Raw genomic sequence first — 14560 nt, 5'->3', positions numbered from 1 at the left:
TCTGGTGGTAACCCTGGAAATTCATCTGGAAATACCTCAATAAAATCTCACACCACAGGAATATAAGTCATTTCCTTCTTCTCCTTCTTCGCGTCTATCACATATTCTAAGAAGTCATAGATCCCTTGACTAGGCATTTTCTGTCTTTGATTCTAGACTTCACTCTACTCTTATCCCCATACACCACGAATGGCTCTCTCCCAGGGGGATTAATACGCACCATCTTTCTTCCACATAGGATTTCTGTAAGGTTTTCTCCCAACCAGTCCATGCCAAGAATTATGTCTAACTCACTTAACTCGAAAGGTAAAAGCTCATGATGAAATTCATTTCCGTTCAGGTTAATGGTTACAGCCTCTAATCTATTGCTAACAAATACATTCCTACCACCAGCTACTTCTACTAAGATAGGGGTACTTAGTTTAAGCGGTGATAATCTAAGTTTCCTACCAAATTCATGCGATACAAATGAATGAACTGCTCCATAATCAAATAATATATTTGCAGGGATTTGATTAACTAAGAATGTACCTAAAGTAACATTGGCCTCTTCCTTTCCTTCATTAAGGGTTATCTCATAGCTTCGACCCTTGGGCTTTGGTGGCATGATCCTTGGGATTGGTTTCTCAACTTTTGGGCACTCTGCATTCATTTGTCCCTCCTCTCCACAATTAAAACAACCTTTTCCTTTCACTAGGCAATTTGTAGAAATATGCCATGGCTTCTTGCACTTGAAGCAGATAACACAGTCTCCAAAATGCTTCTTATTGCACTGGTCGCACCATTTCCCTTCATGGTTTCTTCCAGTCTTGTTGTTTGACTTTGAGAACTTCTTCGTCTTACTATTGTTGTTGTTGCTTCCCTCAGCCTTCCTCTTTTCACCGACTTTCGCTCTTTCGGTAGTCCTTTTCTTAATCATACCATCCACAGATTTTGCATCCCAAACTGTCGCTTCGAAAGTAGGTGCCTTCTTAACTAGAATCGTATACTCCCATGGCAATCATTTTGAATACCTATCAGCCTTGGTCAAATCATCAGGGATGACTCACGGTAAAAATTCCATCTTATCAGTGAAAGCGTTGGTGTACTCATCAATTGACATGCTTCCTTTCATTAAAGCTAGGAATTGATTCTCCAATTCCATCAGGTTCTCAGCTGATCTGAACTTCCTCTTGAAATGGGTCACTAATTTGTCCCATGTCAGCGAGAGTGGCTTGTTGGGGCTCAACATATTTCCTAACGTGTTCCACCAACGAAGTGATGTTCCCTTGAATTATCTCACACCATAGGTGGTTTGTAGCTTTCTCGTGCAGCCACATGTGATGAAAGCTAACTCCATTTCCGAGATCCAATCCATTACTCCCACTGGATCCTCCTTCCTGTTAAATGATGATGGATTGCAAGTCTTGAAATCCTTATACTTGCAATAGCCTCTGGTTTCACCATTTCTTCGAATCTTCGAGTCTTCCGGAGGAGGGAGTAGTCCTTGATGACTTTATGAGTCATCATTTCCTTCCTGGACCGTCATTGGATGAGAGGGAATCGGTTCGTTGTTGACTTGTTCAACAACTACCGGCTTGTTGCTAGCAGGCACTCCTCCTCTAGCATTAGCTGATCTTGAGCCAAGAGTTCCCTAAACTCACATCATCGTTGTTCGAGCATTTCTTGCATCATCGCTCTAGCTTCATTGATCGAAATTTGAGCAGTAGCTACTCCGACGTTCTGAGGTAATGGACATCCTTCGTTATTGGCGACTCTTCCACTCCTAGTGATCGTCATGACGTTCTATAGTCATAAAAGTGAGTATTTTTACAAGGTAATGTAATACTTATTACACATACATATATAAACATTTAGTATATAATTAGCAGTTAAGGCATCTTCCTATAATATGTTGGTGCTAGAGACTAAAGCAACAAAGGTATATATCATAAAGTAATCTATCACACACCGCTCTGGTCATACTTAGATTCTAAGTTTAATTCTAGAACTACCTAAATCCCTAGTTCGCTTAAACTAATGCTCTGATACCAACTGTGACATCCCCCATTTTTCAGAACCAATTAAAACATTTTCTTTACACTTTATAAAATGAGATGCGAAAATTCTCAGTTAAACAAAATATTTATGAGATAACAAAATTTTTTTCAATTATTTAAAACTTTGAGGATGGCAGGAGAGTGAATTCTATTTATAGAAGGGAGATTTGGCTTGCGCGTCACGCACAGACCACATACACGTCGCGTACTGGTCTAGTCGGCCCTCTCAGAAGCCGGCACGTGTTCGAATATGAGTGGGACTACGTGGTGGCTTCTAGAACGCTCTGCTCGTCGCACATGTTGTTTTTTATATTTTCAAATTTATGTATCTTCTTCATACGAGCTCCGTTTTTTACGTTCTTTATATCCCCAGAAAGCCCTCGATGAGATCTACAACTTTACTTTAGACTCTGTCTGCTAATTTTGACTTTATTTTTTTAACACATGTATAAATTTCTCATCCGGAGTCCATTTTCGACTGTCGTTATATCATTGGGCTCCTGTTAACGAGATCTTCAACTCTCATATATATTGTTTCGGCTAAAAATCAACCAATCTAAAATTCGATTTCTATGTCCACACTGATACACTGAAACTTCAAAAAATCATAACTTCCTCTAATGAAGTCAGATTTAGACGTTCTTTATATGCATATTCTCGGTTTAATGACTACTATGACTTTCGTTTAGATCACTTAGGCTAGAATGTAGTTTACCAAAAATTTAAATTTTATGATATGCAGAGTCGTGTTGGTTTAATCGCGAAACTTCGAAGAAGTTTAACTTCTTCATACGAAGTCAGATTCGAACGTTCCTTATATCTCTGGAATCTTTATAGCATATACTACAACTTGATTCAGGCTATTTATCTTAAATAATCTGTTATTTTTTATGGATATTTTAATCTTATTTATTTTATTATTAAATACTTATATAATTCGCATAAAATAACATATAAAACACATAAACACATAAATATATGAATAACCTTTCTTATTCATTCATATAAATATTACAGACTATGACTAAACTTGAATGATGTTTTTTGAGCAAATTTTAAACTTAGTTACCCTTCTAAGTCATTTTCATTATAAGTCCAAACCATGTAATTCATAATTTTTCATTTAACTAATTTACCAATAATATTAACCTAATCAGTCGGTTACCATAATATGTAGTTTGAACAAAACGTGTACTTCGATGGTATTTTGTGTACAACATCCTTAGTTCATTGGTATTTTTTATACTGACTACAATTGAATAATATTTTTTGAACAATTTTAAAACTAAATTACCCACCTAAGTCATTTTCCCTACAATGATATGCCATGCATGCTAAAAACATAACTTTACATCTTTAGCAATTTCTTTGCATCATTATGCATATTCATATAAATACATTTTCTACATGAATGTGGACATCATGATGAAAATACATAATGCTATGACATACATAGTATCGAAAACGTTATGTACTCACCAATAAGAGTAAGAAGTATTTGATTTTAATCCTCTCACCAGATATTTAATTTGATCAAAACTATATCATTCACCAATTTTGGTGTTTGGTGTCATTAAAGGATTCCAATATACTTTTTCTTAATGTTTAGAATAAACTTTCGATTTACAACCATTTCATTCACAATATATAATACAAGGAATGGAGGAAATACATGAAACAATAAATACAACATAATACGTTCCTAGTTTAAAAGATTCTATGAGATATCCTTATTATCCTTAATAACTCCCCCCCCCCCCACAAACGAATTGGTGGAGGTCCAACATGAAGCTTGGAGCGAAAATGTTCAAATAACGGCATTGGGAGACTCTTAGTAAAACTGTTCGCCAATTACAGCTTGCAAGGCACAAAACGAGTGTAAAGCTTGCCAGAGGAAACAAGTTCCCGAACGAAATGATAATCAATGTCGATGTTCTTGTCACGCTTATGTGAAACAAGATTTTGACTGAGAAAATAGCATTATGATTATCACACAGGAGCGTTGGTCGATCAGGAGGCATGAAGTTCACAAAGAAAATGAGTGACCCATACAATCTCAACGGTAGTGTTCTTCATGGAATGATATTATGATTCACAACTTGAACGAGAGACAGTAGGTTGTTTCTTTGCACTCCATGAAATGAGATTGCACCTAGAAAAATAGAGTATCCATAGGTAGATCGACCGGTTTCTAGACAATGAGCCCAATCAGCATCCAAATATCCAAGTACTTTTGGATCGAAAGAATGTGTGAACATCAAACCATAAGAAATTATGCCTATTACATACTTTAATAGTTGTTTAACCGCCTGAAAGTGATCAACGGTTAGAGCATGTAGAAACTGACTTGCCTGATTTACTGCATAAGATAAATCAGGACGTGTAATGGTAAGATATTGTAGAGCACCAACAAGTGATCGTTAAATAGTAGGATCAGAGAAATGATTCCAAGCACTTGAGAGATAATAATTTGTAAAAATTGGAGTGGAAATTGGCTTGGTATTTAACAAACTGACTCGAACAAGAACAGCATGGGCAGATTTTGATTGGCTTATGAACAAACCATCACTATTATATATAACCTCAAGACCTAGAAAGTAACTAATATGAACAAGATCGTTAATTGCAAACTCTTGATTTAGCCAAGAAATAAATTTTTGTATGGTGTGTGGTTGGTTGTCGATGAGAATAAGATCATCAACATAAACTAGAAGATATATAATACAAGAGCACTAATGAAAAAATAAGGATGTATCTGCTTGACTGCATGTAAAACCGGGTTTATCAAGGAAACAATATTTGAAACTAGGAGTGAGGTGCTTGCTTTAGACCATACAAAGCTTTCTTGAGACGAAAAACATGTTTTGGAAAACGGGGGTCGACAAAACCAGGTGGCTCCTCCATAAATTCCATTGCATATAGTTTATCGTTTTAGAAAGCATTTTTGACATCGAGTTGATGAACAGGCTATTTGTTGAGAACCACAAGAGATAAAACAATATGCACATTAGATGCCTTGACAACCGAACAAAAGGTAATATAATAATCAAGGCCAGGTACTTGTGTAAATCCTTGAGCAACAAGACGATCTTTAAGGCGTTCAATGGAGCCATCCGAGTGGTATTTGGTACGAAATACCCATTTGGAACCAACAATATTAGAACCAGCAGGACATGGGACAAGATCCCAAGTAGATTTATTTTGCAGCTCTTTTAGTTCATCATACATTGCACAGAGCCAGATGGGATCCTTAGTTGCACATTTAAAATCTTTTGGTTCTTTATTGGAAAAAAGAGCAGTATGGAGAGCATGGTGGGTTAGTGCAGCGAAATCCGCAATATAGTGAGGTTTAAAAATACCAATGTATGTGCGAGTAACCGTAAGATATGTCATGACAGTTGCATCATGCGAGGGGGCACCATGTTGTGCTTGTAGTATTGGGTCTTGCACAGGTGGTTTGAAGGTTGAGCAAAGTCGACAAGAAACTAGACTAGACGTTAATGGGCTAGGTGTTGATGAGCTAGGCATTAATGGTACAAACGTTGGACTAGGTGGTGATACTGGTGGTGCATTGGGATATAAATCAATTGCGGAGTTGAGCCCAAGGGGGCATCCGATGAACAGGGTGCTTGTGGAGCAGGTTGAGAATGTTCAATCTCATTCGTGAAATTATTCAAGTTTAACAAGTTAGGATCAATGTCGGATGAGGAATCCGTGAAGGGAAAAATGGTTTCATCAAATTGTGAATGCCTTGTATAGATCTTGGACGTGGATAAGTCGCGGAAACGATAACCCTTGTACTGAAGATCATACCAGATAAACATACAAGGAATGCTTCTTGGAGCAAGCATGTGAGTAGAATAGTCTCATATGTAAGGGAACACATGACAACCAAATATACAAAAATTCCCATAGTTTGGTGGTGTATCAAAAAGAACTTCAAACGGACTTTTGTGTTCAAATATCATGGTCGGGAGTCTATTGATGATATAAGTGGCATATGTAAAGGCATCAATCCAAAATGATGCTGGAGCATGAGAATTACATCGAAGTGTAAGGCCTGTTTCTGTTAGATGAAGATGTTTATGTTCGGCTCAACCATTTTGTTAAGGTGTATAAGGGCAAGAGACACGATGATGAGTGCCATTTTGAACAAAAAGAGCACGAACTCTAGAATTCAAAAATCCAGTACCACCATCACTTTGAAAAATCTTAATTTTATGTGAGAACTGAGTTTGCACAAGGTTCATAAAAGATGAGATTATTGTAAAAACCTCATATTTGGATTTGAATAGGTAAAACCATGTGAATCTTGAATCAACAAAGATAATATAATAAAGATAACCATCATTAGACATAACTAGTGCATGACCCCACAAATCATAATGAACAAGATCTAAGACATGCAATGAACGTTTAGGATTAATATCAAAAGGTAAACGTTTGATTTTGGAAAGATGACAAGAAGAACATAAATTTGGTGTTGGTAACAATGAAGTAAGAAACAAATGATCTATTTTAGCTAAAAAATAAATAACATCAGAAGCTGCATGTCCTAAACGATTGTGCCAAAGCTCAAAGAAAGCAAGAAGTCGATTGGAGGAGAGCTTATCCAAAAGCGAATTATGACCTTGCTCTAGAATGTAAAGACCATGTTTAACCCGACCTCGAGTTAGGATTTCCTGGATGAGACAATTCTGAAGAGCAAAGAAAGAATCAGAGAACAAAATGTCAATAGGTTGATCATTTGTGAGTTTGGTGATAGAAAAAAGGTTTTTATGGAGATGAGGAACAACAAGGATATCTAACAGTTTAATATTATTTGGAAGAGAAGAGTAACATATATGAGAAACACGTAGAGATGTACCATTACCAAATGTGACATGATCCTTGCCTTTATATGAATTGACATTGTCAAGGTTGGAAGAGGAAGGTTTCATATGAGCAGTTGCTCCGAAATCGACATACCAATCTGGAGAGCTATCATGAACATAGCACTGAGAGTGTAAATCAGTGGCAAGGTTTGTATATGCTTGGGGTGATTGAGTTACAAAAGAGCTAAGATCGGGACACTGAATTTCATAGTGACCTTCCTTACAACACACCTGACAATGAGGGTGACGACAACCACGACCTCATCCTCTGGAAAAATCATCATGATTATTCTCCGACCACAACCACAGTTTGAGGGTTGAGAGCGAGTTTGAGTTGCAGTAAAAGCAACAGGTGGTGGAGTGGAGCCATGAATAGATTGCAAGAAATAACTCATGACCCTCAGTTTGAGAGAGAAGATCGTGAAAGGTAGGACAAGGTTTGACAACACTATGGATAGTGGAAAACGTCTCAAATGATGACCCAAGATCACATAAGAACCAATGGGATTTATCTATATCATCAACAGACTGACCAATCGTATATAGTTGATCGTAAATATTCTTAAATTTATGATCGTGTTCAGTGACAGAGGAGTTATGTTTTTTGCAAACTACAGAGAAAATCGCGTAGAGTCTGCATGCGTTCCACGGAGTCATGGATGTAGGCTGCTTTAAGGGCACGCCAAACGGAACGAGCATCATCAATACCTAAGACTTGTGACAAAGCTTCTTCAAAAGCGAAGAGTGGATACTAATGAGATCACGTTGATCCGAATGAGGCCAAGTAACATAGGTTGGATTGGGAGCAGGGGCGACGTTGGTGGTGATTGTGAGAGAGGGATTGACGGTGGAGTCGTCGATGTGACCAGAAAGCTTCAGATATGAGTGAAGGGCTAAAATTTGTTTCTTACAAAGAAGATAATTAATGAAAGAGATATTGATGGTAAGCATGTGAAGAAGGGTCGGGAGGGAGAGGGAAGAATCGTCGCCAACTGCCGTGAGGAAAAAAGGAGAGAGACGACGATTATGGTTTTAGGAGGATCAAAGTTAGCGATTAGGGTTTTTGGAGGATCAAAGTTAGATTGATACCATGTAAGGGAGGATAAATTCACCACACATTGTGGAGGATATTTCATTAACAATATATAATGCAAGGAATGGAGAAATTACAGGAAACAATAAATACAACATAATACATTACTAGTTTGAAATATTATATGAGATATCCTTAATATCCTTAATAACATGTCCTTATTTTTTTCTTGTTTTGGCAACTTACTTTCAATTATGTTGATTAGGTTCCAATAAGCTAATGCGTATATGTTTTAGGGATTTTTAGATTACCATAAACATATTTCAAGTCACAAAATCATCAACTTTTGGTAAATTTATCACCATATTTACCAATAGTAGCAATCTAGTTTCAGAATTAGTATATTATTCAAATTATGGTGTTTACAATAGTCAGAAAAGTACCATTTTTACGTATACAACTGCATAGCTATTGAGTCGACCTCCATCACCAATATTTTCATATTATAGTTAATATATTTCACTACCAGAAACTTTAACAACAATTTGTGAGATGTATTCGTTATTTATTACCATACTATGTTATAGTCTGTGGGAACTACGGTTATAAAAATAATTAAAATTTTATAGTAAAACTCATAATTATTAATCAATTATTTTCAATAAATTATTAATTAGACAAGATTTTGTAGGATTTTTAATATAGAAATACAATTAATTGTTGGCAATCATAATTAAAATTTATTCAAGACGAATTTAAATGTCACCTAAAAATCAGGGATCAATTTGTCTAACTTATTACTAACATCAATACATTTTTAAAAAATAAAAAATGAAGAGAAAATGACAAGTGTCATTTTTATAGAGTACTAGGCGAATCGCCGCGCGTTGTGCGAGAATATAATTATATAGTTAAAATAATAACTTTTACCAAATTATTATTTAATATTTCTACTTTGAAACAAAATGTTAGTAGTAACGCAAACTAATATAGTTAACATATTAGTTTTATTAAATATTATAGTTTAATTTTTAAGTCATTGTGATATATACAATTATTTGATAATTTTATAAACCGTTTAAAATTGTGTAAATTATATATCAAATGAATGATAATATAACGGGTAACAAAACGTATGAACAAAAATATGAACTGCAACTTTTAGTAACATAAAAATATAAAAACATCTATTATAACATTTGTAAAGATATATATACAACGAATAATAAAAAATATGAAAAATAAACATTATAACTTTTAATAACATAAAAACACTAAAACATCTATTATAACATTTATATTAACTCTTCATATTTAAATCACAAATCTCTTCAAATACATTAATGTTTTTAATGAGCAAAACTTTACAACATTATAAAAGAAAGGAAAATAAAAAGTTATTAGTGATTACTAATTAATAATCATAAGTTAAAAACTCTTGAGTTGTAACTAATAAATATACATAAATTAGAAAACTCTTGAGTTGTAGTGTGAGTTTCAAATGAATGCGGTACTTGGAAATGTATTATTATTATTATTATTATTATTATTATTATTATTATTATTATTATATTCGTCTAAATAATTGGTTTTGATGCATCATTTTAATCTCTTCAATTATTAAACATAAAGATATTTAATTATAAATTTATAACATACATAGGTGCATATATATATTAAAAAAATCACATATAATATATATATTTTCGTAAATGTCATATGTCATTCTTGTCGTAGTAATATGGATAAATTACTTTCATATGAAGAACATATCATGATAAGTCTATCATAATTACATATCAAATGTTCAAAATTATGTTATCTTTGAAATATTGTCTTTTAAATATGTTGTGTAGGATAACCCAACAAAAAAATAATAGAAAATAAACATAATCAAAATAGAAAAACTACAATCAAATAAATAAGAGCATTGGGTGGTTGAATATATAAATAAAGATGTTACATAAACATACATTTAAATCAAAAGAAAAAACTAACATTCGTCAACTTTGCTCAAACAAAAAAACCTATATCCATTTTATGAATCTTCTTTCTTCATTTAACACCATTCAACCATAGAAACTTGATGACAATTCTTCACTAACCTGCAATCAAAATATTTTTCTTGAAAAAGAAGAATCAGAAAGATATACCAAGCAAAACATTGATGTTTGGAGAGTCACATTGTAATACACACAAATCACATATAAAGATAAAATGAGAAACTGAATATAAAGAAAGAATAAAAAAAGCTTCATTTGTTTTGGTTGAAAGAAAAAATCACATTACAATTACCATCGATGCGACAAAACCCATTTCTTCAAATCATCATATTTGGATCATGAATGCTTCAACTATATGAAAACTTTTGAATCACAATATCTTCAAATCCTTCTTACATGTAAGATTTTATATAACACAAAAGACACAAAAGATTGGCCTTTTTATAGTAAACTTTTCACTAAATGCTAATTAAACATAATATAAGTTATAAAACTTTTGAGTGTTAAATCATAATTAAGAAAACTTTTGAGTTGCATTAGTTAAAAAAGGGGGATATGAAAAGAAAACATAAATTATGAGAAAATGACAAATGGCATTAATAACTATTTTTTTATTAGATAAGAGGTTATGAGTCCAATTTCATTATCTTTTAGCTCATAAACTAAGAATTGGACTTTCTTTAATTTATGAAGTTCACTATAAATCTTCATTCGTTTAAAGCTTTATGTCTTATTTCACCACAAATCACCACTGGACTTGACAGAAATGTTGTGTGTGAAAATGATGTAAATAGTAGCTTTCTCATATTATCTATTGTCTCGATTAGCGAAGTAAACGGTTCATGTGACATGCATGTTGCACGTCGTAACTTATGACGTGGTTTTAACAAGGGATCTATCTCGTGTTCAGTATAGCAGCTGAAATGGAGATGTTTTTTACATAACCTGACAGTGTCCAACTTCCACATGAGGTACATGTCATGTTGCATATTGTAGGAACTAACATGAAATCATGATTAATATTTTTAACACGTTATTGCATTACATATTATAAAATTAAGGATGGTGCAGCTTATAAAGTAACTCTAGCGATTGCGCTTATAATGTTAGCCAATATTAAATAGCTAGAAGCATGGGAAGCGCTATTGGCGATGAACATGGGAGTTGAGCTAGTAAATGAAGCTAAAGTACACAACATGAGAAACGACTTCCAAGTGACCTAGATGAAGGACGATGAGTCAGGTGGATTCTTTTTTCATGAGATGGAATATATTTAACTAATATTCAATCTCCAAGAGAAGATATCGAGGAGATTACGTTGATGAAAAAGTTTCTTCATGCCATCTTGAAACTATGTATGCAATTAATCGTGACATCAATCGAATAATTTTAGAAATTGAAGAATATAATAGTAGAAGAAGTTATGACAATACCTATGAAGAGAAGCTATGATACTATAAAGAACAACTGAAAGAACCTTTTAGGAATAATAGGATTCTTATGATATATGTAATATCCATAAAATTCAAGAAAATTTAAAACTTTTTCAAGCATTCAAAAACCATTAATTATTACAAAATGTTTTCAAAATAGTTTCATATCAGAGTATCCCAGAAATCAAATCATAAAAATGTGAGGAGGTGCACAATCACGCCTTCGCCTTTTCGCGATCATCTGAAGTACCTGAAACAAAATCCAAAACTATAAGCCCGAAGCTTAGTGAGTTCCCCCAAAATACCAACGCCATACAACATAATCATATCATAGCAAATAAACAGCATGCATATTGAGCCATCTGCCTGACTGGATCGCCTCGCAGGGCCATCAGCCTATCTGGACCGCTCTCCGAGCCATCAGCACGTCTGGACCGGCTCGCGGGCCTTCAGCCTATCCGGGCCGCTCGTCGGGCCTCCGTCCTGACTAGTACGCCCTTACCGGGTTTGCAGTCTATCCGGGCCGCCCTGGGTATGTTGTCCTAGAGCACAAAGCAGAGACCGCTTCAACCCATCCCCAATCACACAATCAACACATAAATTTCAAATGCTAGCATATACAAAAGTCAGACCGGTCTAACAGATCACTAATCATAGCATCATCCTATATACCATGATACCGACCTAACAGGTCACTAACATAGCGTCATCTTATATATCAGGATACCGACCTAACAGGTCACTAAGCATATCAACATGCAATAAACCCGGATACAAATCCAAAAAGGGTCGGCATTGGTGCGTTCGACCCTGTTAGTATAGTGAGGACAACTCACCTCACAATGTCGATCTATAATGATAAAATCAAACTCCTGAATCACAGCCACGAACTCCACCACCTATAACCACCATCGGACCAAGTCCATCAAAATCCCAAATTACCAAAATACCCTCAGAAGTCAGACTGGTCAACCCTTGGTCAAATTCAAAGTCAACGGTCAAGGTCAACAGTCCATGTTGACCCAACTCGTCGAGTGCAGCTTACTGACTCGTCGAGTTCCTTCAGAACTCAAAGAATCATGAAAACCCCATTTGACTCGCCGAGTTTCCAGACAAATCTTCGAGTCCATTTAGTGTCCAAAATGTCGGAAAAACCCTAACCAACTCGTCGAGTTATCTCCCTAACTCGCCAAGTTCATGTAGAATACAGAAAGCGGGAAACGCTCATCCAACTCGTCGAGTTGGCTATGCAAATCGTTGAGTTCCTTCAGTCCTTTTCTCATTCAGACGCTTTTAAGTGAAACCAAGGCTCCAAACTGTGGATCTAGCCTCCTAGGGTGTAGTTATCACGTAAAGTTGCAAACTTTACGTGCATGCAAGGCTCCATGGAGCTAAAACACGCAATACTAGCCTTAGGAAGAGGTTTTGGACATGGAAAAGGGCCAAAGCTTCATAAAGCTTGAGGCTTTATGTCCATAAGGCCTAGAGAAGTCCAGATCTGAAACCATGCCCTTGTAACAAGCTCAAATCCGAAAGTGGCTCCATTTTTGCACTAAAATGCCCATATACTAACATAAGAAGAGATCTAAGAAATGGAAAGCCATGGTAAGGACTTTTTACCTTCCACTGGATGCCAACATGATGTAGATACTGTATCTACAAGCTTCTCCTCGTTCCAAGCCTCTAAATCTTCAAGCCTCTGCAAGAAATGCACCAAACACACACTTTTAGCCTCACACACTCAAAAGTAGGGTTAGATCGATTAGGGTTTGCTCCTGGACGTGAAAAGTGGCAAGGGTGGCTGGGGGAAAGGACTTAAGGTCCTTTAAATAGGGTGCAAACCCTAAAAATTAAGGTTTTCGTGCACAGCCTCTACTCGTCGAGTTGGGGTCCTCCAACTCGTCGAGTAGGTCCTAGAATCTACACGGCCATAACCGTCTCTACACGACGAGTTGGGGCAACCAAGTCGTCGAGTAGGCCTCTAAAAATGAATATAAAACTTTAAAATTTATACATGGGAGTCGGGGTGTTACAATATAGGACTATAGGAGATTGTGATCAATTTAAATCAGTCTTATTGGTATCCACACAAAGAGATAATTAACAAGAACAACTTCTAGACACGCAATCTTCAAAGTAAATTACCACCTTCTTTTTCCCTTTCTATGGTCGAACAAACACACCAAGGAAAGAGGAGAGGGGCTACACATGTAATGTGGGAGATGGAGGAGGCAATTTAAATAATTGGTTCAATAATAAACTAATAGTTGCCTTCTTTATAAACGTGTTGGTTTGGATGGGTTTTAGAAAATCATTTTCATTTCAATAAACAAAAAGCATATATCCATATAATCAATTACTTTAATTATTTATTTCTAAATATATAAACTATTTTATTTATTTAATAATTTTTTTTATTTTGCTTTTGTACAAATTAAATAGTTATTTATTTTATCATTTATTTATTTTGATTTGTAAATAATAACTTAGACTTATACTTAAAATAAAAAATATAAAAATAAAAACTAATGTCATGTAAATGCTGAACACGGTTAGAAGGCTCTCTCCATGGCAAATTTGGTTTTATATCGGTTCGTTGGAAATGCCCTTATAATATAATTAATAATGTTTGTGGTTATAACATCACATGAATTTTGTTGTGAACATGTTTTAAATGCATTTTTTGCTTGGTATATCTCTTATAGGTACAAAGATGGATATAAGGAGAGATTAATTGAAGAAAGAAAAAAGATATTGAAGCAAACTAAAGAATATTGGGAGTTGCAAACAAGTTATATGATTGGGATATGATATTGGACGTCGGCACGTCGCAAACAAGTTATATGATCGGGTTATCACAAACATCTTCAATCCAACATCATATCCTATTTCTATGTCATTCGTTTTAAATCCAATGTCGTTTATTGCTCCAAATGAATGTAATCGAATAATGTAACACATAAATTTGAGTTATACTATTCATTTATATAACATTTGTTGTTAAACCTTCATGTGTATCCTTCAAGTATATGTTTGGTCATTTCCAATTAATGGAGTTATATAAATGTAATATTCGTTTATTTGTAATAATATTATGTATATATATAAAGTTATATTAGTTAATCATGTATATTTTATTTAATATTTATGTTTCTAATTCATATAAACATTTGTATAC

The 14560-nt window shown here is 34.7% G+C and overlaps 1 protein-coding gene across 1 annotated transcript in view; it reads left to right on the top strand.

The window, feature by feature from the left end:
* Positions 1-14306, top strand: part of LOC145122615 (putative E3 ubiquitin-protein ligase BAH1-like) — a 28163-nt gene extending 13857 nt beyond the window's left edge. Inside the window, exon 6 of the mRNA XM_079058182.1 lies at positions 14088-14306. Coding sequence (XP_078914308.1) covers positions 14088-14193 — 106 coding nt within the window. The 3' untranslated portion in view covers positions 14194-14306. The remainder of the gene's footprint in view (positions 1-14087) is intronic.
* The last annotated feature ends 254 nt before the right edge of the window (positions 14307-14560 follow it).

The sequence above is a fragment of the Lactuca virosa genome, chromosome 6, assembly GCF_052849685.1.
Source record: "Lactuca virosa cultivar CGN04683 chromosome 6, Lactuca_virosa_CGN04683_v6, whole genome shotgun sequence".
In the NCBI taxonomy this organism is placed as follows: Eukaryota; Viridiplantae; Streptophyta; class Magnoliopsida; order Asterales; family Asteraceae; genus Lactuca; species Lactuca virosa.
The sequence above is the reverse complement of the archived record's forward strand: the minus strand, read 5'-3'. Positions and strand labels throughout refer to the sequence as shown.